The 26,413-nt window shown below is 41.9% G+C and overlaps 2 protein-coding genes and 1 long non-coding RNA gene across 8 annotated transcripts in view; 2 read left to right on the top strand and 1 right to left on the bottom strand.

Annotated features, from left to right (window-relative positions):
* Positions 1 to 26,413, top strand: part of LOC127362391 (uncharacterized) — a 72,839-nt gene that overhangs the window by 28,523 nt on the left and 17,903 nt on the right. The gene's annotated exons all lie outside the window — the stretch shown is intronic.
* On the top strand, positions 784 to 18,502 carry dact1 (dishevelled-binding antagonist of beta-catenin 1). The gene is made up of 4 exons (XM_051397939.1): positions 784 to 1,400; positions 6,515 to 6,644; positions 7,385 to 7,498; positions 12,128 to 18,502. Exons 1-4 carry the CDS (start codon positions 1,200 to 1,202, stop codon positions 14,107 to 14,109), a joined length of 2,427 nt encoding a protein of 808 aa, XP_051253899.1. The 5' UTR covers positions 784 to 1,199; the 3' UTR covers positions 14,110 to 18,502.
* The window catches only part of LOC127362331 (protein TALPID3), a 30,747-nt gene continuing 25,245 nt past the window's right edge, over positions 20,912 to 26,413 (bottom strand). For 4 of the 6 annotated variants that reach the window (XR_007884428.1, XM_051397929.1, XM_051397931.1 and 1 more), the window contains one exon: positions 25,912 to 26,145. Coding sequence is in view for 4 of the 6 variants with exons in the window: in XM_051397931.1 (XP_051253891.1) it covers positions 25,984 to 26,145 (162 nt within the window). In the remaining 2 variants the exon portion in view is untranslated. Of the gene's footprint in view, positions 24,395 to 25,911; positions 26,146 to 26,413 lie in introns of those variants that run through there. The other 2 variants (XR_007884429.1, XM_051397932.1) reach the window with 2 other exon arrangements.

The raw sequence follows: 26,413 nt of genomic DNA, 5'->3' as shown, positions 1-26,413 counted from the left end.
AACATGTTCATCAGTTTAATGTTGCAGCTGGAACACCTGGAGCTCATTTGAATGACTTTATGAGAGCTACTGATGAAGTTACTCAATCTATAATATTGATCATTTATCTTGTTATTGATTTAAAGTAACTAAAGCTGCAAGATTAATGCAGTAAAAGTTCAGTGTATTTGATGAAGTAGAATCAGAATCAAAAATACTTTATTGATCCAGGGAAATTTGTTTATTGCAGTTGTTCTACTCACACAATGTTAAACAATAGAAATAATACTTATATTACAATATCTAACACAATATACAGAATAGAAATGTATGTATGGGTGTATACATATAAGAAAATAGAAAAAATAAAAATGGAAATAGAAATAGAATAAGAGCCTATATACAAAGGGTTAGTGGCTGACAGAGATTAAATAGTAATGAGTTTAAGATTGTGGTGTTGCAGAAGTTATAGACAGTTATAAAGAATGATTGAATAATTACAGGAATAACAGAATAATAATAGTGTAAAACTCAAGTAAAGTACAAGTACCTCAAATTGTACTTAAATCTAATAATGACTTCTTTTTCAGCGGTGGACATGATGATAAATTCACATTTTATCTTATTTTTAATGTTTAAGTTTAAATGTTTTCTTTTATTTCATCAGCGTATTTTATTTTGGAGGCGCCTACAGGAACTATCTGTGTTCGTTGTTGCTGACGTCACACAGCTCGGTGTGCCTGTCAGCGTGGAGGGGGCGGGGCTTACCGGCCTCGGTGCCGCCGTGGGTCAGTGCGGACGGAGCTACGGAAGGAGCGGCAGCAGGACGGACTTCAGACCGACTGTCCGCTTCGTTGTGTCGGATCCACTCAGCGCTGCGGCCCCGGGGCATGCTGGGAGTCACCTGGACGTTCACCTGACCGGACCTGGGACTCATTTATCGGATTAATTTGACCTGTGTGTCCGCAGCAGGACCGTTAGACCACCGGTTGATCCCGGAGCTGCAGACACCAGTCTGAGGACCTGAGTCTGGATCCACTTCGTTTAACCCGGTTTATTATAACCCGGTTTATTAACCCGGGTTGAGTTAACGGGTCGGTGTGAGCGAGTGATTGAACCAGGTGAGTCTCCAGGTGGTTCTGATCCGGTCCTTACAATGCAGACCCGGACCCTGGTGCTGCAGAGACGCTAAGCTCACACCGGACGCTCTGACGGAGGACATGCCGCTCTCCGCCGCCGCCCGGGAGCGGCTGGAGGCCACCGTGTCCGGACTCGGGGAGCTGGAGTACCTGCGGCAGCGGCAGGAGGTGCTGGTCCGAGCGGCGCTGGAGCTCCGGCAGGAGGAGGAGGAGGAGGAGGAGGAGGAGCTGCGGAGGGAGAAGCTCCTGGAGGAGAACATCCTCCTGCTCCGGAAACAGCTGGTAGGTCCTGACTGTCTGTGACCTCTGACCTCTATGATCTCAGTCTGCACTCAGGTGTGCTCTGTGAGGTCAGAGGTCAGAGGTGAAGGCGGGTCCGCCCGTCTTCACAATGTAAATATAGGTTATCAATAACTGACAGATCCATTATTGTTATTAATCGATTATTTTCTTCATTGGTTGATTGATTAGCTAATAAAACATGTTTATCAGAGTTACTGATATTATTAATTAACTTAAACTGATCAATAAATCACCAATATATGTATTGATTCAGCTCTGCTTTGGTTGGACTGATGAGGTTTCTGTTTCTGATTAGTTCTGATCGGTTATCAATATTACAGAATATTGATCGGTTGTCAGTAATTATTAATCAGTGAACAAATATTCTCACATTAATCTGAAAAGATAAATATAATTTCTTGAGGTCACTTCCTGTTTTTGTTAGGTCAAGGTCCACTTCCTGGATTCTCTCTGAGCTTTTGATCTTCGTCCTCTGCTGACGAACACATTTCATAAACTGAAACTAAAGTTCACAGATTCTGTGATTAAATAAAATCTTCATTTGTTGTGTCAGTAAACAAACAAACAAACAAACAAACAAACAAATAAATAAATAAGTCGGAGTCAGAAGTCGTTATAAATTATTAAAAATAAAAAGCCAGAGAATGGATCCCTGAGGAACTCCTCTGATGAGTTTGTCATCTAATGTACATAAAACTCATCACCTACAATAATCAATAATCAATATAAATGACAGTTTAACAACCTTGTTGTTCTTCAGAGAAAAGTTAGGATTTTATTATTATTATGTTTAATTATCAGTCGTTCGGATTAGAATTTATGGATTCAGTCACTTTTTCTCGTTAATGTCGCTTCATTAATTGGGTTGAGGTCCTGGTCTTTGAGGTCTTGGTGTTTGAGGTCCAGGTGTTTGACGTCCTGGTCTTTGAGGTCCTGGTGTTTGAGGTCCTGGTGTTTGAGGTCCTGGTGTTTGAGGTCCAGGTGTTTGAGGTCCAGGTGTTTGACGTCCTGGTCTTTGAGGTCCTGGTGTTTGAGGTCCTGGTGTTTGAGGTCCTGGTGTTTGAGGTCCAGGTGTTTGAGGTCCAGGTGTTTGACGTCCTGGTGTTTGACGTCCTGGTCTTTGAGGTCCTGGTCTTTGAGGTCCTGGTGTTTGAGGTCCTGGTGTTTGAGGTCCAGGTGTTTGAGGTCTTGGTGTTTAAGGTCCTGGTGTTTGAGGTCCTGGTGTTTGAGGTCCTGGTCTTTGAGGTCCTGGTGTTTGAGGTCCTGGTCTTTGAGGTCCTGGTGTTTGAGGTCCAGGTGTTTGAGGTCCTGGTGTTTGAGGTCCAGGTGTTTGAGGTCCAGGTGTTTGAGGTCCTGGTCTTTGAGGTCCAGGTGTTTGAGGTCCTGGTCTTTGAGGTCTTGGTGTTTAAGGTCCTGGTCTTTGAGGTCCAGGTGTTTGAGGTCTTGGTGTTTAAGGTCCTGGTGTTTGAGGTCCTGGTGTTTGAGGTCTTGGTGTTTAAGGTCCTGGTGTTTGAGGTCCAGGTGTTTGAGGTCCAGGTGTTTGAGGTCCAGGTGTTTGAGGTCCTGGTCTTTGAGGTCCAGGTGTTTGAGGTCCTGGTCTTTGAGATCCTGGTGTTTAAGGTCCTGGTCTTTGAGGTCCAGGTGTTTGAGGTCCAGGTCTTTGAGGTCCTGGTCTTGGAGGTCCTGGTGTTTGGGAACATGTTTGAGGTCAGCTGACCGTCAGCTGGCGTCCCGGTGCTGCGTTCAAGTGCAACTTTTAACACCTCAGGCGACACGTTTGTGTGAAATCAGACAGAGCAGCTTCAGTCTGAAGGCTGTAAACTGTCCATCAGCAGCAGACTGAAGTTCTCTTCGTGTTCCTGTGAAACATTAAAGGAACCTGATGTTTCTGCTTTCTTTTGAAGCTGCAGAAAGTCGTCGTTTTATTTTCACAGATTTCCTGTTTCGTGTTGTTTTTGCAGAATCTGGTCCCTGTTTGAGTTCTTCTGTCAGGACAGGGTCTAGATTCTGTGCTCTGTGTTGTGTTTTTGGACGCGGTCCGTACTGCAGCTGCAGATCTTAACTTGAATCTGGATCAGATTAGTGCCCCCCCCCCCCTTAAGCAGGAACAAATGGAGATTCCTGCGAGCGGCTGGAAACTCTGCAGATCCACTTTCAGCTCTGTGACGAAGCAGCTGAGACACAAACAGACTGAACAGGAAACTCTGGAGACTGTGGAACTTTGGTCCTGGTCCTGGTCTGTGCTGGACTTGTTGATCAGTCACAGTTAGAACTCTGATCTGTCTCTCTGCCCCAGCTGAATGATGTGATGCTGTTCGTTTGTACGTTATTGTGAAATGCTGAATATGGGCTTTTATTTTGAAGACTCTGGTGGAGAGTCCATTTTACTGGATCTTTGTGGGTGTGATGGTTCCAGGAACAGTAATGTGTATGTTTATAAAACCAACATGAACACTTACAGCGTGTCTGTGGTTTCAGAATAAACGTTATTGTCTTTGGAAGCAGTGGTGATGTATTATGGATTGGTAGTTTTAGCTTCCTCAGCTAACGATGCCCATGATACTAACGTATGTATTCTGGCATTCAGTGTTGATTTTGATGTAATGTACAAAGCTAACAGTGTGTAGCTAACTATGTTGCTACATTAGCTAGCTATTCATTTGTCTCCATTAGCAAGCAAGCTAACATTATCAAGCTAAAAGCACAATATTACAACATATTCCACAAGCTTTGTGGTGATGTTAGCTTTAAGTTTGGACTCTTTTGATGTGGGTTGTTTGTAGAGCAGTGACGTTACCGTGGCGCTGACTCCAGACTGCTCTATGAACGCTGTTTAAAGCTGCTGTACACAACCTGCTAACAGCCAGCTGGTGGACACTGTTAGCATTTAGCAGCTAAAGACAAAATATGGGACTGTGTCTATGCGTGTCTAAACAAACTGTTTATGGATCTTTGACCTCTGAATGGACCAACAGCGAGGTCAGAGGTCAGAGGTCAGGCTGCTACATGGACACAGGGTTGAGACAGGAAGTATGTGAATGACATCACTTCCTGCTGGGTGCTGGTTGATTGACAGGACAAACAGCTGGAGGAGTGTCGGTTTGTGTTTGAACATGCAGCTCATTCCAAAGACAGCTGCTGCAGACAGTCAGACAGTCAGACAGACAGACAGACAGAGAAAAAGAGAGTTAATAGAGTTAAAGTGAAGTACAGAGGTGGTTGGACAGACTGTGGGTGTGGTCGGGGTTTACTGGGAGCTGTGGGTCAGGGTTTACTGGGAGCTGTGGGTTAGGGTTTACTGGGAGCTGTGGGTTAGGGTTTACTGGGAGCTGTGGGTTAGGGTTTACTGGGAGCTGTGGGTTAGGGTTTACTGGGAGCTGTGGGTCTGGGTCTGTGGTCTCAGCTGTGAGTTTGTGGTTCTGTAACTGATGAGTGATCAGCGGTTATCAGATCAGAGATCAGCAGTTTGTTTCTCTGCAGCTCAGTCGCAGGAATGCAGCACATGACCTGAGAGCAGCGCCGCATAACCCGCATGTTTTCCATCTCAACACAGCGTGTGTGAGTGTATAAGTGTGTGTGTGTGTGTGTGTGTGTGTGTGTGTGTGTGTGTGTGTGTGTGTGTGTGTGTGAGTGTGAGAGAGAGAGTATTTAAAGGCACACTGACTGGTCCTCCTCTAACAATGACAGTAGTGTGTGTCTGTCTGGGTTTTATTATCTTGTGTTCAGGACGGTTCTAGGCGTGAACCAGCTGGGACTCTGTGGTCCTCCATCGGTCTGTGGAGCTCTTAACCTCCAGTTGGACTTTATGGTCGTCTCCATGTTGGTGTTTAGCAGCCTGCGGAGGTCACATCCAGCGAGTTAAGCTGCTCTCATTGGCTGCTCTTGGTTTGGAAACAATGGCGGCTCTCCTGCTCACACAGGATCTGGTATTCCAGATAAACAGTAAAATGTGTTTGTGAACAGATCTGAGGAGAGAAATAGTCAACAACAGAATCTGGATCCATATCTGATCAGCACTGTTTGACAGTTTGATCTGAGTTTGGTGCATTGAGCTGGACGGAAAATGTTCTTGTTACAAAAAGGCAAAACGTTGATCAATAATAACAATAATAATAATAATTTACACTGTTTACTTTGGTTCTGTTCACAGAATTGAGCCAAACACTGAAATAAAGGTTTACTGTGTATATTTGTAAAATCTTTTTAAACCCCTTTAAAATCAAGAAGGTTTTGCGAACCCCAGAGAAGCTTTAGTGTCCTAAAGTACTTGAATATAGAAATAAACTATAATATATAGATATAAAGTCAAAGTCAGTTTTAATGTCAATTACTTCACATGCACCAGACATACAAAGGAATCAAGTGGACTTTTCTCACTCGCCAACGGTGAAACAGAGAAAGTGCACAGGCACAACAGATAGGACAAGACATTTCCTAATACTAAAAGTAAACATTCAATTTCACAGCAGATAAGAAATTACTAATGCTAAAAAGATAAAAAAAAGATAGACAATAGAATATAAAATATACAATAATATTAAATATACAATACAATACTTATGGTACTGCAAAAAGGCAGTCGGTAATGGCAGCAAAAAATTCTGTAAGATAAATTTGTAACATGCAAAAAGAACAGTCAGTAAAAGCAGTAAATAGCCAATTTCAGTCTGTATGATATGTGGTGATAGTAATAGTAATAGTAATAAATATACATATATATATATATATATATATAATATATAATAAATAAAATATACAGATATAATATAACAGATATGAATATTGTGTGAACCGCTTTAGTTCCAGGACAAACTGTTGATGCAGAATGTTTTCTGCAGTTATTCTGTCAGCAGATCTGAGGTCTGTTCACAGCTTTCAGTTGTTCCATATTCACTCTGTTTTTTATTGGTTTTAAATCACATTCAGTGTCAAACACTGGCTTTGTTGTTCCCTCTCTGTTTGTTCTGGTTTCTCTGTCTGGGTTCTCTCAGTGTGACTGTTAAAACTTCATCTGGTCCTCCTCTGGGATCCGTCAGATGTTTGTTTGGAGATCTGAAATATAATATCACAATGTGTGACTGTGTTTCCATCAGAACTGTCTGAGGAGGAGGGACGCCGGTCTCATCAGTCAGCTACAGGAGTTGGACCGACAGATTAGTGACCTGCGACTGGACACTGAGGCGTCACACGAACAGCTGGAGACTGACAGCCGACCCAGTTCAGGTACCTGAACATAATGAACAAATAAGCTCTTCCTGCAAAGTAAAATAAAAATATGGTCCGCGTGAGAATGGAGGAGAGAGAGCTTCAGTTATCTACAGATTGTACAGAATCAGGATCATTTGTGGAAGTTTTTAATTAAAGGTTCATTTTATGGATACAATTTTAACTGGTTTGATTTAAAGGCGACTGTATAGAAAACTTTATCATCTGCATATAGACGGATAATTCAGTACATTTTATGAGAATGGAAAACAGCAGAGTAGTCTTGTTGAGTACCAAAGTTTTATGTTAGAAATGTACATTTAAAATTTTGAAAATGTCAGAAATGGATTCAGCATTGTCAATAACCCCCAAACCCCCTCCTATATCATCCAAATCAGCCAATCAGCTGCTGAGATATTGTCCATATAGCTGATTAATAATGCTAATTATGGTAATTGTCCAACATATGCAGGTTAATATCAGTCGGTGTAACAGCTGGAGACCCAGACTGAACATTTCTGACTGAAAACTTAAAACTCAACATTTCTGGGTTCACAGTCTCCAAATAGACTAGAGTAGATTTTATGATCTTCTTCAGACCACAGTAGTCTCAGTGACGTCCCCCACAGGTTTGTGAAGTGTGGTCAGCTCTGGCTAACGCCTTCTAGACAGTCCTGACTCTTAATCACTTTCTTCCCTCTGCCTGTCTGTCTCTCCTTACCTGTCTCTCTCTCCTCACCTGTCTCCATGTCTCTCAGGTTTCTATGAGTTGAGTGATGCGGCGTCCGGCTCTCTCTCTAACTCGTCTAACTCGGTCTTCAGTGAGTGTTTCTGTCCATTGGCGGACGCCGATGGACGCCTCCTGTCGGCAGGTACACAGCTAATCAATCCATTCATTGATTAGATGATCAGCAGGAGAGAGTAAGGATATTGTTCAGTCTGTTTGGTGTCACATGTGGTCTCTCAACTTCTTTTGGTCACTAAAGTCAAAAGTTTTGCCTTCAAAATAAAAGTCATCAATTGAGCTGTAGCTTATACTTTGGATTTGTTTTTTTCTGATCAGTAGATTAGACAGGGGTGGCTGGCCCATAGTGGGCGATAGTGCACCGCCCTCCTTCAAGAAAAAAGAGTTTATTTTGCCGTTCTAAGTCTTAATCATAGACTGTATATAAAGGTCTTAATATTATTGTCCAATCAGCAGTCTGAATATCGCTCTGACATTCAGCAGCCTGACTATCACTTTCCAACCAGTAGCCCTGCCCCCTTGTGGCAATTTCAGTCAGATCAAAAATCGCCCCAGGCACTCTCGTAGACTTACATGTTAAAATTCTTTTTTTCAAATTTTGGACCCTACAATTCATTTCTATGGGCTCTGGGAGGGCTCGCCCCAACGTGATTTCGTCATACGCACTGATGCGTGCTCGGACGTTACGCACAGTGCAAAAGCATCGGGAGACTGCAAGATCGACATGGCTACCACCTGCAACTCCATCATTTCATTGAGGGAATTACCATTCAGTCGTCGAAGCAATGTTGATAAATTGGCTATTAAAGAATTGGGACCACCCAGACCAAATTTATATATACTGTCGCAGATTTTCCCGGAGCTGGTACAAGCGGAAAACATGGCTAGCAGGGTGTGAAGTGGCTAACACGCTGTTGTGCTACCCCTGTGTCCTAATTCACCCTGATGCCAACAGGGACACCGCCTGGACAAAGACAGGTGTCACTGATATGCACCATCTCTCAGAAAAGGTGAAGAAACATGAAGCATCAAAGATGCATATGGACAGTATGAACAATTCATGTCTGGTGTTGCCATCTAGTGGTTGAACAGGAAAACCAAATTTAACAATGCAATGTAACACTGTCAAGTTAGCTATCTGAGTTTTATTTATTATTATTTTACCCATTGAACGGGTCATCTTAGCCATCATCGCAACAGTTGCCCCCCCCTTAGAAATTTGTCAGGAGCCACCACTGAGATTAGAACCAAGTGTGAACCTATCGTTACGTCACCCGTTGGTTTGTGGTGACCATGATAGTTGGTCAGAGCCAGCAGCGGTGATGTACTGCGAGTTGAGCTGCTCTCATTGGCTGCTCTTGGTTTGGAAACAATGGCGGCTCTCCTGCTCACACAGGATCTGGTATTCCAGATAAACAGTAAAATGTGTTTGTGAACAGATTTGAGGAGAGAAATAGTCAACAACAGAATCTGGATCCATATCTGATCAGCACTGTTTGACAGTTTGATCTGAGTTTGGTTGAGCTGGACGGACTCACTGAGAATGAGCTGTCAATCACAAGGTAGCCCCGCCCTAAAGCATACCCTGCTTTATGGTCTGTTTTACTCTAAATGGGACCATCAGTTACTAAATGAACATCATGCTGTATGGAAGAAGACTGAAACTAGAGACTGATACCAGAAACTCATCAGGAAACTGTTTACTGAGCTGATTCTCCATTAGAGTGAATGGGATCAGTTAATATTGCAGCCAGGGAAGCTCCCCCTGCTGGCCATTACACAGAATGCAGGTTTTAAGACACTGTCCATTACATACACTGTCATTATATATACTGTCGTTATATTAACTGTAATTATATACACTGTCAATGATTAGAACCAGATTCAGCAGCTCCGTCTGTGTTTAACTTTAAGGTTCAGACTGTCAGCATGTGTTGGACAGTAGCATCAGTAGTTTTTTAAATCTCTCACTTTAACACAAAGACCTCCTAGCGGTCACTGTGTCCATCAGGCTCAAACTCACACTCCAGTTCCTGATGACAGAAAACAGCAAACTCTTATTTGATAACATGACTGCATTAAACTTTGGGTTTTTTTGCCTAAAAATGATTAATTAATTATCTAAATAGTTATAGATTAATATTCTGTTGATAAAATTCATTAATCAACTAATCCTCACAGCTGGTTTATGTTTTTATTCTTTAATGTTTTTGTTTATAAAGTGCTTTATGAACAATAATAATAATAATTATGATTATGATAATCATCATAATGGGTTTGCTGCGCTCTCCCTACTCCCTTTCCTTTCTATCTTCAGCTGTTCAATAAAGGGAAGAAACAATCTTTAAAAAAAGAAAGAACTAAATAAATCTACTGACTGAGGTTCAGCTCAATAAATCTGATTAATATTGCGAACATTGTGTGTGTGTTCGGAGGAAACATCTGGAAGCACCTCTGATAAAACCACTCACACAGCGACACGTCCAACACACACTGCTAACACCCACCCCCCCTCCGTCTGCTCTGATTGGTCCGTTCACTCCACATGTTTCTAGGGAACGATGCCAGTTTGATACTGTGGTAAAAAAAAGGTTCCAATCAAGGTTTTTTGGCCTGATCTCCTTTTAATATCCCTGAGTCCTGATCAATATGTGTATTTTCATTAATAGTACAGGTTAATGTTTTTATACAGAACACATTATCTTTTTTAATACTAAACAGCTCAGCGTGAGGTCAGGGAGGCCACAGGGTCACACACATCATTTGATTCTCTTCAAGCATCCAGTTGGCAAATGTCATTCAGGGCGCCTTATTTAAGCTGCGTTAGCCGGTCTACCTTTGCTGCTTCCTCTGCAACCCTCCTCCACCCAGCTCCTCCTGTAATGCTGTATCTGAATTAATCAGTGTCCTTTGTGTTGTCACTGAGGCTCTGCTCTGGACCCTGGGGCTCTTTGCTGCTGCTCTCCTTATCTTAAGCTTTCCATGTATGTAGGTGGAAGGCCACAGAGGTCCCAGAACAGAGTCATACTGCCAAATATAACATTCTGCATTTAGAAAAGTTTTCTTTTTGACAAAAGTGGTCCTGACTGAAATAACTAGGCTATAAAACATCCCAACAGACTCACTCTGTAATCTTTTTTGGTCTTTGGTCTGTCTCTCCCTGCAGAGTCTGAAGTGCAGACTTTACCTGAGTTACCTGAATGAACTGTATTCTGCTCAGTATTTGTTTTCCTCAGATTACATTCATAAATTACTCTTATTTGCTTTTTGTTTGCAGAGTTTTTGTTGCACCATTAAGAATACCTGAAAATACATTAAAAAATCACTTCCTGTCAGTATTGGACAGATACTGGAGGACAGGAGACATACAGCACAAAGACAGATAAGATAAAAACACTGAAACATTGATTCTGACTTCATGGGGATTCTTTTTTTTTTTTAACTTTATTTTTATTTAACAAGAAAAAACACAGTACAAAACATTCCTTGACAACAGCACAGAGTACATATGACAGTGCGAAAAAAATAAAACAAAGACAAACATAGAACGAAAGACACATTGGGGCCCAGCAAGCTGAACAACAACGAGTGCAGTATAATTAAATAAATAGATGAAAGAATAATGGATAGTCAGGACAGTACAGCACAGTATGGGTTCCCTTCAGTTAGAGAGGTATCTTGCAATAGGTAGCCACCTCCTCTTAAAGACATCCGACCGTAATTGTAACTGAGCAGTTAAAGCCTCCGTTCCATACACCTCCCTCAGCTTCTGTTTCCACTGTGCCACTGTAGGTGGCCGTGGAGTCCTCCATTTTATTGTCACCATTTTTCTAGCAGTCATCAAAAGTATGTGTAACAGGTGCTTTTGGTCTCTGGTGTACGTGTCGTCAGGAGTTAAATCGAAAAGAAACTGTCTTGGGCTAAACAGTAAATCAATCCCCAGAATTGTATCGATCTCGCTCTTTACCCCCTTCCAAAAAGGAAGCAGCTTTGGGCAATCCCAAAATATGTGTGAGTGGTCACCGACCATCCCGCATTCTTTCATTGGGATTTTAAACTACAGCATTTCTTAAAGGGAGTTTGGTGCAGGGAGCTTTTAGTTGGATTCAAACTGCTAATATGGATGTTAACGTTTAGTCTCCACTACAGAAACACTAGCTAACTGCTAAAGGCTGATAAAATTGTCTTTTTTGATTAATGCTTTAATGTTGGGAGTATTGATTACTGATCAGGATCATTATCAGCTGATTGTTTCTAACAGCAGTGTGCTGTAAATGGTTGTGTGCCTGTTTTTAAACTACTTTAAAAGATGTTATTAATACTCCTGTTGCTGATCGGTGTCATTGACGACTTTAAGACATGGAAGTTGTGTGGTGTGAGCCTGACATTTGCAAACTTAATGCTGTCTCTCTCTCAATGAGTGTTCAGTCTCTGACATATTGATCATTTTAATTTCGTTTCCAGGAACATGAAGAGTTAACATTTCACAGCACATTGTGTCCACAGGAAAGAATTTTCCACTTAGTAATGCTCGTACGCTCTGTTCACAAACAGGGTCATTACCACATTCAACAGACCATTTCATCAGAGCTGCACTGCCAGGAAACTGCTTTCTGTCAGCTGTTGACATTTAAGAAACACTGCAACATGAAATAAACTCCGATCCATTTATACTGTTTATGTTTGAAACTGTGAAATGTTTTGCAGTGTGGTTTACAGCAGCCCTCCACTGATTTCTCACCCTCTCTCTCTGCAGATGAGCTGGCTGGCTGTTTGGAGTGTGACGGTTTGGCTGGAGGCCTTTGTGATGACTTGTCTTCCTCCGGTACAGTCCGCCGCTCGCTCTCAGCCCCTCACCCGCCCACCCTGGACCCCGTCTCCTGTGACTCCCAATCCAAGTACCACTGTGACCTGGTGGCCCGAAACGGCAGCGACGTGTACCGCTACCCGAGCCCACTGCACGCTGTGGCAGTCCAGAGCCCTGTCTTCCTGAAGATGTTGGGTCACAGCAGAGACGAAGGGCTTCTGAAGAGCGCTGAGGCTGGTGAACCTTCTGTTTCAGCTCCTCTTGTACCTCAGAGCTCCTCTTGGCCAGCCGCCTCCGCTTCCTCCTCCCAGACTCCTTCCCATAAGCGACTGGACAGCTACATCTACAGTCTACTGCAACGGAGGGCCCTGCCCATCAGGACCAGCAGACCCAGGACCAGCATCAGTACTGACCCATCTAAGAGCATACTGAGGCAGGCCAGTCTCTCTGTGAGGCAGGTCTCTGGATCTGGTTTAGGGACTCTGAGAGGGTCTGAAATCAAACCCTCCTGGCTGGCTGGAAGAGCTTCAGCCGACGGTGCCGCCACCTCGTCTCCTCAGAGGCAGTGGTCTGTGGAAAGTAAATCTGAGGAACGGGAGACCCACAGTGTTTTCCCTGACAGCTCTCCTCTTAGGAATGGCATTCAAAATGGCTCCTCTCTCACTAATACAAGCACTAACAGTCTGCTGAAAAAGAAAAGCAAAAGGCTTCTTTCTCTCTCAGCAGCGTCCACCGCTACGCTGCCGAAAGACTTCAGGGAGCCGGACAATCCCAAAGCTAACTCCTCCCCGAAAGAAACCCAGGAACTGCTCCTTAAATCGTCACCAGTCATCAAAACAGCTACTCACAAGAACGGCCCAAAGCCTCTACAAACTGGCCCGACAGAGAAGCTTGAGGGGTCAGTGCTAGAGATAGCCAGCCTCGGTTCTTCCTCCCAGAGTCAGGATGAAGCTGGAGGTGACGAAGGAGAGATGGTAAATGCCAAGTACATCCCCACCCAGCGACAGAACGTCAAACTCCGCAAGGGTGGCAGCAAGACTGTCAAGACTATCAAGATGATGAAAACGAGTCGGGGCTATGAACACAATGTGTCAGAGAAATCCCACCATAGGTCCAGCTCTAAGAAGTCCCGGCTTTTGGAAGATGGAGGTTCAATCCACATCAAAGTCTCCAAGAGAGTAGCTTGTGGTGCCTCCTCTAAAATCAAACGTCTCCCTGCGTCCATCCCAGAAGGCAGAGTTTTGGACAAACACACCCCGTCAACATTAAGCAGCGTGCGGTCTGGAGCATCCAGGCACCATCACCATGGAAGACACCACCACAACAGTGGGAACCCCCACCAACATGGGCATCATCACCACGGCCGCGACCAGGTCGTTGTAGTCGCTAAACCGAAGTATAAACGAAACGATTACCGGCGGTTACGTGCGATCATGGAGGTGCCGTACGATGAGGCGTTCAGGCGTGCTCAGCGGCGGCAGAGAAAGGAGCTGTTGAGCCATTCTGCAGCCAATGTCTTCCTACCCTCCGAAGGGCCATTGAACAGCCCATACGCCTACGTGACAGGAAGTGACTCAGAGTATTCAGCCGAGTGCGCGTCACTCTTTCACTCCACCATCGTGGACACCAGTGAAGATGAGAGGTCCAACTACACCACAAACTGCTTCGGGGACAGCGAGTCCAGTGAGGAGGAGTACGTGGAGGAGAGCACCACAACAAGTGACACTGAGGAGAGCGGAGGAGGCGGGGCTGGGGCAGGTGGAATGGGCAGAGGGAGGAGTCACTCCCGGGCAGCGGGGTCCCGGGCAGCAGAGCATGAAATGAGTCCAGCTCAGGCGAAGGCCTTTGTGAAGATCAAGGCTTCTCACAACCTGAAGAAGAAGATCCTTCGGTTCAGGTCAGGTTCTCTCAAACTCATGACCACCGTGTGACTCAAGTGCCAAACTGGACCAGAGCCATATCTGTCTGGGTGCCTTACCCATGCACTTCTTGTGTACCTGAACCAACAGTGAACCACTCCTAACATGGACAGTGCTTCAGTAGGACAGGTGCTTTATGGTACACTTATTTAGTTTTAAACCAATCCCAAGCCTCTTTAGCCTGAGAGAGAAACCAGTCATCCATCTTTGTAAAAGCATGTTTGACTCCCAATAAGAAAAGTCCAAATTGAGTTTTTCTCATATCTGGCCTGAAGGGCTGTTCACACAGAGACACACCGTTGGTTACCTGTGGTACGCCAAGCCTGGCATCTGCTCCTCTCTTGTGCCGCAGGCTGTGGTTTTCTAGCAGTTTTTAGAGACAAATAAAAGTTACAAAATTGTAAACTTTTACAGTGCAAGTCGTACTTATCATCAATATCACACTTTACCTAGGCAGCCAATCAAATCAAGCAAGAGCTTTATTACTTTACCACTTCCTTCCTATTTTGATGCTGTTTACTATATCGGTGAATAGGTTAGCTAGCAAGCTAGGTAGCTGACTGTGAGAGAGCTACAGAGCAGGGATGTAGTGGGGATAAACCAAGGTGTTTTTGAAGCTGCCACACCTGTAGCAATGCGTCTCTGTGTGATCGCCCCCTTACTCTTTTTAGTCAGGAGATACATTTGACGCCTTCCATGGTCACCAGTTCAGTCCATCTGAACAACCCAGGGTTGTGGTAGTCCTCTGGCGTAGAAAAGATCCGATAACTCTGACAAGTTGTGACATGCAGAGGGTGGTTGCCTCTGTTCTCTTCTGGTATTATGATGCTTGAATGCTAAAATGGGAACAAGGAGGAATTTTGTGGTCAGCAACCTTTCAGCAGTGCTCTTGCAAGTTACATAAGTTGCTTGATTGACAAACATATCATCTTATCAACCATCTTATGTGGATTCTGTATGGTTTTGATAATTTAACATATGGTGTGTTCACACTATACGCGAAGTGCAAATAACACAAGTTTATTCACAGGATCTTTTGGGTTTAAGTATTAAGTAAATATTCACCCTTTAATCTGGCTTACTTACAAAATAAACAATTATTTCTGTGATTTAATGTCAATAAATGAATCAAAAGGATGCTGAAATGACTACATATATGAGGAAAATTCACATCTTTGCATTGGATTGGTTTGTAATCTCATCACATGAAAAATTCTCTTTGCTTTTTGTGTGAACACACCATTCAAGTTTAAGTATTTTAATTTGTGGGAAAGCCATTACAGCACTGGGTTGATCACATGGACTTAACAACGAAGGCATTATGCAGCAGGAACTCAAACCCAGTTCACTATATGGCTGCTCAAACACTAAACAAGTATCACTGAACTAGGTTTGCACGCTCTTTCTCATGTCATAATCAGTGGTTATGTCTGCATGGATCAAATTATATCTGCAAGTTTCTGGTCAAATGAGCCTCCACCTTCCTGCTTTCAGGTCAAACGCAGCATTGGATGCTTTTAGGAAACTGCTGTTTGTAAAGAGGTGAAGGGTTGGTTTTCGCCAATCAAATTGGCCTCCTTCGCTTGCCTCTCTCTTTCCCGGCCCAACAAGTGCCTCAGTCGACGTAAACCCGACTGTGAGAGGAGAAATCAAGGTCTCAGTCTGCTTGAAACTGAATGGTTTGTGTCTTTACGTGTCATTGTAGTGAGGCTAGATTTAATCTTTTTGCTCACATGGAGCATATCCTTAAACAATATCATATTCTGGTGTAGAAACACTGAGTGGTTTAAGGGAGGCTCCACAAGATGGGCTGGGGGAACTTGTGTGTTTGAGGTGGGTCTATAGGGACCCATAGCTCATTCTTGCCTCTGAGCAGGTTAATCCAGCCAAGTTTTGTAGTCTGAAAGCCATCAATCATTCAAATGGGAATAACAGAGCACATTTTCAGTCTCTCCTTGAAGACATTTGGGGGGTTGCACTCAGTTGTTCCCCTGAAACAATGACAGAGAAGAACATGGGAACTGCCATTGGAAAGAGGATTTTAGAAGTCAGCTATCCAGGCCTGTAATGTTTCTATAGAGCGCTGCAGGAATGAAACCCGGTGTTAGCATTTTAACCAACAAAGTCAATGGGTTTATTGATGTCTGAAATAAGGTCTGTGGTTAACATGAGCTGGAGAGATTTTCACGGTTTGTTTCCGGTAAAATTGATCATGAAATACTCCACCTGTGAATGTTGCTGCTTTTATGTGACTTAAAAAAGACAGATGCTAACAAGTGTCTAAATGAGACTACAGAGGTTGTCAGTGACATTAAAACACAGTGACTTTACTCTCTAGTCCGCCTTTACAGCCTCTTCGTGTTTATACTTGTGTAGGGCTCGTTATTGTTCAAAAATGTCAATTCATTGACTTTGATACCAGTTCCTGAACGGTACTTATTTATAAAATTCATTTTAACAAGAAGGACATACATTATACATTACAGTACAATTATTCACTACAAAGGAGGAAGCTGTTCAAAGACCTTATTTGTGCTGATAAGACAATACATTTTTCTATACTCTGTAGTATCAATGCAATTCGGTCAGTTGAACTTCGGTAACCAGCTCTATCTTCGCGCTCTTGCAACTATTATAACTCAAACTTTACAACTTTAATTAAATATTTAATTACAAGTTTAGTGGTGGTAAAGTCATGTGACCATGGTAGCTCATTTATAGCGTTAGCTTTTTACTTAAAAATAAAGTGTAGTTCATTAGTGAAGCAGCCGTACAAAATCACAACATATTAAAATACAGCACAATGTGCGCCATCCCTGCAGCTCTCTATCGGACTACGTTCCCTGGTCTCTGGTAGCAGTAGAAAGGTTCTTCAGAGAGAAAGTGCTTCAGGCGGTTGTTGAAATGTTTCTCCAGAGCGTTCTTCAGAAGGTGACTTGGGTTATAGGTTGTCTTGCTGCAGTAATGTGCTTATTTCCTGCACTTTGAGACAAATTGACAGGATGGTTATTAATCTGTTCTTTGTATGTGGCCTCGTTTTGTATTTATTATCACAGGAACCGACACAGCACGCCAAACGTCTGTAAATGCTTCTCTTTTTATTTGACAGTTCTGATTGAGTTTTTTGATGAAAGCTATTTAAAGCCTAATATATTTGCTTGGTACATATTGGAAACACACATGGTACTGTCTGACTGCAGTTTATTTATACACTATAAGTCTGATGTGTCTTTTTTAACACTTCCACCACTGGTGCCATAATATCGTATTTATACAGCTTTTAGACAAATGTTTGTTGTGTTTTAGAGCCTAAATTTCCTGCTTTCAGATCAGGGAATGATAAACTGTTTCTGCGTTTTGCATAACGTAAAATTCAGATGAATCATCCAGCAGAAAGTTGTCTTAGTTTGAAACTAAATGGATGAGATACATGGGCACTGCAATGGTTTTTGTGTCAATATTATAACTTGTTGCTGATCTTTTATCAAATGTGCTAAAATGTGAAATAAAGTTGTTGAAACCTCCATTTTAGGTTTCCCTGGAAAAATACCAAACATAGCCTTGTTTTAGCCGACACAGCCAAACATACTTTCACCAGAAAATCTATGATTAGGAGTTCGATTATAACTATAAGCAGGGGGAAACTGTTCTCTCCGTCAGAAGAGGAAAAGTCAAATACCAAATAACATATGAGACCATTTTTTGACTTGGGTTAGAAATGTTAAGTCTGATGCTAACTTGAATATGTTGAACAATTAGCATAATTAGCATTAATAATCAACTATATAGACAATATCTCATCAGCTGATTGGTCGATTTTGACAATACAGGAGTGGTTTTGGGGGTTATTGAGGACGCTGAATCCATTTCTGATGGTTAAACCAGAAGTATCCATATTTCAACTCCTAGTGGGCTGATTTGGATTCATTTTGAGGTAATTTATATGATTAATACATAACCGCAGCAGCAAAGACACAGCAAAAAGAAGACTTTGAATGTGTTTTCACTCTGCTTCCAGTCTTTGTGCTAAGCTAGGCTAAACACATACTGATAAAAGTGATATCCATCCTCTCGTCTGACTCTCAGGATGAATGACATGATTTTACTGAATGTCAACATTTGAAGTGTAGTTTTTATCCAACCAACTGCAGCCTGAAGACATTTTTTATATGCGGTCTGGAAGCTCTTTGAGTTGATTGTTCTGGTTCAGAGTTGTTCTAGATATTAATAACTCCCTTTAAAAAGCCACAGAACGCTTCTGTTCAGCTGTCACACTGCGTTTCTGTTGAAAGCTATTTTGAGTTTCTGTCGGCTGATTTAAAACCTGAGCGTCGCTCTGATCCAACTGTTACTGATGTGTGTGTATCATGTTTTTAACCTTCATTAAATGTGGACTTTAACAGGAGAGTTTCATTATTCGTCTGTTTCCTTCCGACCTCAAATCTTGAATCCTGACAGTCTGGAGCTGTGTGGGTTTTGTCCCAGTTGGCATCCAGTACAATGAGTCTCCCTGCTGCTCAGCCCGATCACAAGATATTTACTGTGTTATTGAGCTAAGCTGCTTCACGCTGCTGAATGTGACCTCTGCAGGAAATCTGTCTGAATGTGACCTCTGCAGGAAATCTGTCTGAGTCACTGCAAACATGTTACTAACAAGTGCTAACATGTTCACATTGCTAAAATGCTGACAGTGCTAACATGCTAACACCAGAAGAGCCGAAGAGAAGGATACAGCTTTGGAGGCGGAGCTCCATTCATTATATGAAAGCTGCTCAGTGGCGCATAAAGCCAAAAGACTGACTTCCTGCTGTAGCTATTACCTGGATGGACACATACTGAGCATGCTCAGTGGGTCATATATATATAGACGTGATCAAATGAATCCTCCAGACAAACTGATTCACTCATTCACATGAATTCAACTCAACAATAGATAGATAGATAGATCACTGCAGTCTGTACGTAGCTATACATACTGTAGATGAACTGTTGAATCAGTTGTTCAGAACTTAAATGTGTTCAGTATTTTAAGTTCCACTGACTCATTTTCTTTAGGTTGACTTTGTATCATTATAACAATGTTAGCATTATAATGCTGTATAGCATTTTATTTCAGTTTATTAATCATCATAAACCCAAATATGCACCAAAATCTTTCTTAATGAGCCCAAAGTGTAAAGATTTGATGTTTGTCACTTAAAAAAAACCATTTAACTATTAACTATTGAATTATTTGAATCATACGTCAGCTGTGTGACAGGTGATGTAATAATTTGCTTTAGTGGAAGAAAACTGAGTAAATTCAACTTTATTTATTTATTTGTATAAAGTTTATTCAGATATTTATTTAATAGACACATTAATGCTGCATATGAGAGTAACTTCAGTTAACTGGTTCTACTGCTGCAGATTAATGAATCTGAAGGTGAACGAGGCAAATGGCTGCAGTGTGTGTGTGTGTGTGTGTGTGTGTGTGTGTGTGTGTGTGTGTGTTTAAGGGCACTCTCAAGGATTTCCTGTGTGTACCACTGCAGTGATTTATTCCTCTGCTCCTCTGAGCTGACAGAGAGAGTGTGTGTGTGTGTGTGTGTGTGTGTGCGTGTGTGTGTGTGTGTTAGTGTGTGTGCCTGTGTGTAGCTCAGATGGAAAAACTGAAAAAGGACAAAATAATATTTCAGAGCTGCCAAGTAGGTTTTCACATACAAGAAAATTTCCTTGAATGTGAAAAAGGACGGGGGCTGCAGGAGGAGGACGGGGGCTGCAGGAGGAGGACGGGGGCTGCAGGAGCAGGACGGGGGCTGCAGGAGGAGGGACGGGGGCTGCAGCAGGAGGACGGGGGCTGCAGGAGGAGGGGGCTGCAGGAGGACGGGGGCTGCAGGAGGAGGACGGGGGCTGCAGGAGGACGGGGGCTGCAGGAGGACGGGGGCTGCAGGAGCAGGACGGGGGCTGCAGGAGGAGGACGGGGGCTGCAGGAGGAGGACGGGGGCTGCAGGAGGACGGGGGCTGCAGGAGCAGGACGGGGGCTGCAGGAGCAGGACGGGGGCTGCAGGAGGAGGACGGGGGCTGCAGGGGGGCTGTCCTATGCATTGTACAAAATAACAGAATATCAGAGGACCTTTACTGAGCTCTTATTCTGAAAGTTCTTCCTGAAAGATCTATTTTCATTTTCAGTGTTCTGAAATCTGTCAGACGCACAGAGATCTCCTTTTTCTACATTTTACATTTGATTCAAATGTAAGGAGGAGGAGGAGGAGGAGGAGGAGGAGGAGGAGGAGGAGGAAGTACAGCAGCAGACTGAAGAAAAACAACAAGATTTATTTTCAGGCTCCAGACGAGCCATAAAACATTCTCCATGAAGCTTTTAACCTTTGACCCCTCTGACCTCTGGCTGTTTGAACTCACAGAACTTTATTTAAACTCAGAACCAGACGACTGAAGGGAGGAAGACTGCAGGAGGTCAGAGCTGTTCTCAGGAAATCAATCAGTTTACTCACAAGAGGAGGAGGAGGAGGAGGAGGAGGAAGAAGAGGAGAAGGAAGGGGAAGAGGAGGAGAAAGAGGAAGAAGAGGCTGAGTTTTCCTGAGCATAATGAGGACTTTGAAGCGTCCGAAGGAAGAGACAGCAGCTTTACAACCTCTGTATCCTTCCACCACATCTGGATCCAAAATTCAAATAGATCCAGTTTATAAATCAGTTTCTTGTTTCTGTCTTTGATTTTATTTTCTCTACTTTTTATTTCTCATACAGTCAAATAAAATAGATGCATATTTAGCTGATAATAGAATTTATTTAAGTAGAAATGATGAGATAAAAATTATGATTCTATATCTCATAACGAGATATTTTTATTATGAAGGCTACATTTTCATTTTGTTTTTCTCACTGACAGAAATTGGCTTCCAGACACATCATAGTTCTACATTTATTGGATAACTTAAGTCACTTCCTTCCATTCAATTTTATTTGTATAGCGCCAATTCATAACAGAAGTTATATCAGGACACTTTTCAAATAAAGCAGGTCTAGACCAAACTCTTTAAAACATTAATTACAGAGACCCAACAGTACCACCATGAGCAAGACCTTGGAGACAAGGGCAAGGAAAAACTGCCTGTTAAAAGGCAGAAACCTAGGACAGACCCCGACTGTAGGTGGGTGGTCGTCTGCCTCGACCAGTTATACATTATTAATACAAATGATGTGTAAATATATGTACAGTGTGTAAAAATAAACATTTTTACAGACAAATAAAAACAAACATACAGACCTGCTCTTCTTCTGTCCTTCTGAATATGTTGCTCTCGTGGAAACAGATCTGTTCAGCTGAATAAGTAACTGTTTAATGATAATAGATCATTGATTTGATATATATATATCCACCATAAGAGCTCATGTATATAATGAATAATAAAGGAAGAACAATGGATAATAAGTCATTAATGTTTGGTTGTTCTGTTTGTTAATATAAATAAATATTTCTCTGCAACCTGAAACTGATGAATCGCTCACATTGAGATCAATACTCTCAGACTGCAGGCTAAAGAGCACGCTGCCGCCCACACTGGCGCCCACGCTGCCGCCTACGTGATCCTCTGAGTGTGAACACATTGATTCCTGCAGGACCTCACAGGTACAGTGAGAGCCTCTGATGAAAAGCAGCAGTCTTCATCACAGCCTCCAGCTACCAACTCCTCTCCTGGAACCAGTGAGTCCTCAACCATCTCTTAGTTATGCTGCTAGACTGCTGGGGGACTTTCCATGATGCACTGAGCTCCTCTCTCTCTCTCCATCTGCACACATTCATGCTGTTATATTAGTTATATACTTTATTCTTTTTTTTCCTTTTTTCACACAATTTTTTTCACATTGTTGCCGTTGCAACATGCTCAAACATTCGCAGCACAAAATAAGGTATTATAAGGTATAATAAGGTATTATAAAGTAAAAGAAGGTACAATAAGGTATTATATGGTATAATAAGGTATTATAAGGTGTATAAAGGTATAATAAGGTGTATAAAGGTATAATAAGGTGTATAAAGGTATAATAAGGTATAATAAGGTGTATAAAGGTATAATAAGGTACTATAAGGTGTATTAAGGTATAATAAGGTATTATAATTTGTATAAAGGTATTATAAGGTATAATAAGGCATTATAAGGTGTATAAAGGCGTGATCCACCAACCACCCCGTATTTTAATGACAAATCTTGTTTTTTCCATCTATTCCCACGGTCTTCTCCCACTGAAAATAGTGAGGCTGGTAACGAGTTGATGCGACAAAGTCGGCCAAAAGATGGTATTTATGTATTATATTGATGCCGAATTGACAAGAAGACTGTTGAGATATGATGAGTTTTTTCTTGTGTTTCTACAGTTATGTGCTTTTATGTAAATGCAAATAATTGTTAATATATGGTATTTCTTAAATGAAGGTATAATATTGTCCTGGGATTATGCAGGAAGCATCATGGTTTAATTAAAATTGCTAAAGTAACTAAATAAGTAATAACCACAATGATGGGAATAATAAGTATGTCGTAGTAATAATAATAATAATAACAACAATAACAATAATAATAATAAGTAATGCTATCAATAACATGAATAACAATATTTATATTAATAAATAATACATAATTAAGAAGGAAAACTATTCTTAATGTGCAGTCATAGGCAGTGTATGTTTGTTAAAGTTTTAGAAAAGTGTCCACCAGACCCCATACCTGTTCAGATACAATGAACGAATGTACGAATTTGCCTACGTTTCTATCTTTAAATTATTTCTGTAGAGTGACATTTGTGGCCTTGAGAGCAGTTTACAAATTTATTTTTCGACAAATTTTCTCTCTCTCTCTCCACTCTAACTGAAACGGCAGGTTTTAGCAGTCGGACATTCTACCAATACACACCCATTCATTTTTTGGCCTGGTTTTTGGCGATTTATCGGCAATCTGTTTGGCGAAACGCTTAGAAAAGTCACAGCACTAATGTCCCCACTGAGCCGCACGTTTTGGTACCTTTTTGGGTATGTGCGACCAAAACTGCGGGAGGAGTAGTCGACCGAAAAACGTACGGAAGAATAATAATAAGCACAGGGAAGAATAGTAGTGTGCTTTCCAGGCACACTAATAAGGTATAATAAAGTATAATAAGGTATGATTAGGTGTATAAAGGTATAATAAGGTGTGTAAAGGTCATCATCAGCAGATGTTTGCTCCGTTGTCATGGTGACGGATCTGTTGAGAGCTCAGAACAGCTGCTGTGAGACAAAATCCAGTAAATGGACCTTGAGTTGTTGGTGACAATGAAGTCTGATGTTTATGTAAATAATGTTAGTGTGAACTTCCTGTTTGTTTGTTTGTTTGTTTGTCAGTCAAATCAGCTGCATATATAACACACACACACACACAAACACACACACACACACACACACACACAAGGTCAGGTTCCTTCTCTGTTTCCATGACGATGACAGTAAATTGTTTGTGTTTCAGCTGAAATATGAAAACGACAGATGGTAGTGGTGGTTAGCTGTTAGCCGTTAGCAGTGGTGTACTGTCCCTTTAAGGGCTCTGTTCTGATATGTGCTGACATCACAGGAAGTCTGATCCAAACTGCTGACTCATCATCAGCCCGATGACGTCATCTCTCGCTGTGCAGCCGCTCCGTCACAATCAATACAGAATCAATACGTTAACGCAGGATCACTCACCTGCTGCTTGACCTCTGACCTGCAGGGTCAAAGGTCACTTAGGGGCTGAACATCATCATCATCATCATCATCATCCTTCATTAACAGAGTAACAGAGTCAGAGTTATTGATTAACTGATGTTTGATTGATTATTTTCAAGAGTGAAATGATCAAAAGAATCAATAAGAATCAGATTTAACGTCATTATCTGGACTGTTTGTTAATAATAAATAATAAGTAATAAGATAGATATGGACCAGCAGACTGCTCTGCACTGTGTGTTCTGACCCCTTTCTATCAGAACCAGCATTAACTGTTTCAGCAGTCTGAGCTACAGTAGCTCGTCTGTTGGATCGGACCACACGGGCCAGCCTTCACTCCCCACCTGCATCAATGAGCCTTGGCCCCCCATGATCCTGTCTCTGGTTCTGTTCCTTCCTTGGACCACTTTTGATAGGTACTGACCTCTGCAGACCGGGAACCCCCCACAAGAGCTGCAGGTTTGGAGATGTTCTGACCCAGTCGTCCATCACAATGTGTTTCTTGTCAAAGTGGATCAGATCCTCACGCTGCACATTTTTCCTTCTTCTAACACATCAGCTCTGAGGACCAAATGGAGACAGAGAGAGAGACAGACAGACAGAGACAGACAGACAGAGACAGACAGACAGAGACAGACAGACAGAGACAGACAGACAGATTCAGCTGAGATGAAAATGTAAATCAGTTCATCTTCTCATCATCAGGCCTCAGGGAGTCTCAGAGGAGCAGCAGGAGGAGGGGTCAGAGGTCAGAGGTCACACATAGGGTGAGAGTGGAGGAGATGAAGGAGCAGACAGACAGTCAGGCTCCAACATGTTAGTAGACACACCGAGGAGGAGGAGGAGGAGGCGCGCAGTGTTCTAGTGGGGTAAGACAGACGTCTGTGATAGTATGTGTCTAATTTTTGTAATATTACGTAAATGAAAGAAGGCAGTCCTAGAGGTTTGCTTCATGTGGGAGTTAAAAGACAAATCCTGATCAAAGATAACTCCAAGATTCCTGACAGTGGTGCTAGAGGCCAAGGTAATGCCATCTAGAGTAACTATATCTTTAGATATCTAGGTTTTTGGGGCCAAGAACAAGAATTTTGGTTTTTTCTGAGTTTCACATCAGAAAATTGCAGCTCATCCAGGATTTTATGTCCTTAAGAAATGTTTGTAATTTAGATAATTGATTAATTTCATCGGGCTTGATCGATAGATATAACTGCGTATCATCTGCATAACAGTGAAAGTTAATGGAGTGATTCCTAATAATGTTGCCTAAAGGGAGCATATATAAAGTAAATAGTATTGGTCCAAGTACAGAACCTTGTGGAACTCCATGACTAACTGTAGTATTTATTGAAGATTCATCGTTAACATGTACAAACTGAGAACGATCTGATAAATATGACTTAAATCAGCTTAGTGCGGTTCCTTTAATGCCAATTTGATGCTCAAGTCTCTGTAAAAGAATATTATGGTCAATGGTGTCAAATGCAGCACTAAGATCTAATAATACAAGTACAGAGACAAGTCCATTGTCAGAAGCAATCAGAAGGTCATTATTAACTTTAACCAGAGCTGTCTCTGTGCTATGATGAACTCTAAATCCTGACTGAAAATCCTCAAATAAACTATTGTTATGTAGAAAGTCACACAACTCTTTGGCGACTACTTTCTCCAGAATCTTAGAGAGGAAGGGGAGGTTAGAGATTGGTCTATAGTTGGCTAAAACCCCTGGTTCAAGAGTGGGCTTTTTAGGAAGGGGTTTAATTACAGCTACTTTAAAGGACTGTGGTACATATCCTGATAATAAAGAAAGATTAATCATATCCAGTAAAGAAGTGGAGGATCTCACATCCAACACATTTTTCAGAATGATTAGCTCATCGGCAGAAATTACAAACCTCTGTTTTTAATGTGAACATGTATCACAATACTATAAAGTAAATAGTATTGGTCCAAGTACAGAACCTTGTGGAGCTCCAAGACTAAGATAATAATAATAATAATAATCCATCACTAAAACAATAATAATAATAATAATAATATACAAACACTGACTCTACCGACAATAATCACACAGTGTCAAGAACAATCAACACAAACTTTATTTAAAACGTTCATCATCATCATCATCATCATCATCATGATCATCATGATCATCAAACCCCCTCTGACATCATAAAAAGGAGACAAATGATGTCGCTAGAAAACATTGTTGGTGGAGGAGTCTGTATCTGCTGCTGACTCCTGCTGCTCCTCCTGCTCCTCTTCCTCCTCCGGTCTGATGAAGGGCAGATGAACGTCCATCCTCCTGGTTCCAGCTGGAGAAACAAACACTCATCATTATTAATCATACATCTAATATCAATAATCAATAAAACACTTTGAACTTTTCTGATGATGTAATTTGTTTATTATTCATTTGAATCACATTTTTATTTATTATCAGGACTTTTTATTGTGTGTGTGTGTGTGTTTGACTGTATATGAGCCCCGCCCCTTTTTGCTCTCTGGTCCAATCACAGTTGTAATCTTTGTTGAAAAGAAAACCACACTGAGAACACAGAGCTAACACAGAGCTAACACAGA

Source organism: Dicentrarchus labrax, unplaced genomic scaffold (genome assembly GCF_905237075.1).
Source record: "Dicentrarchus labrax unplaced genomic scaffold, dlabrax2021, whole genome shotgun sequence".
In the NCBI taxonomy this organism is placed as follows: domain Eukaryota; kingdom Metazoa; phylum Chordata; class Actinopteri; family Moronidae; genus Dicentrarchus; species Dicentrarchus labrax.
Note: the sequence above shows the minus strand (reverse complement) of the source record. Positions and strands in the feature narration are given on the sequence as shown.

What these genes read in the sequence shown, in the direction of transcription:
- dact1 (XM_051397939.1), top strand. Translation starts at nt 1,200, where the DNA reads ATGCCGCTCTCCGCCGCCGCCCGGGAGCGGCTGGAGGCCACCGTGTCC. An exon ending in TGACAGCCGACCCAGTTCAG is followed by an intron (nt 6,645 to 7,384) that starts GTACCTGAACAT and finishes CATGTCTCTCAG; the next exon opens with GTTTCTATGAGTTGAGTGAT. An exon ending in TGGACGCCTCCTGTCGGCAG is followed by an intron (nt 7,499 to 12,127) that starts GTACACAGCTAA and finishes CTCTCTCTGCAG; the next exon opens with ATGAGCTGGCTGGCTGTTTG.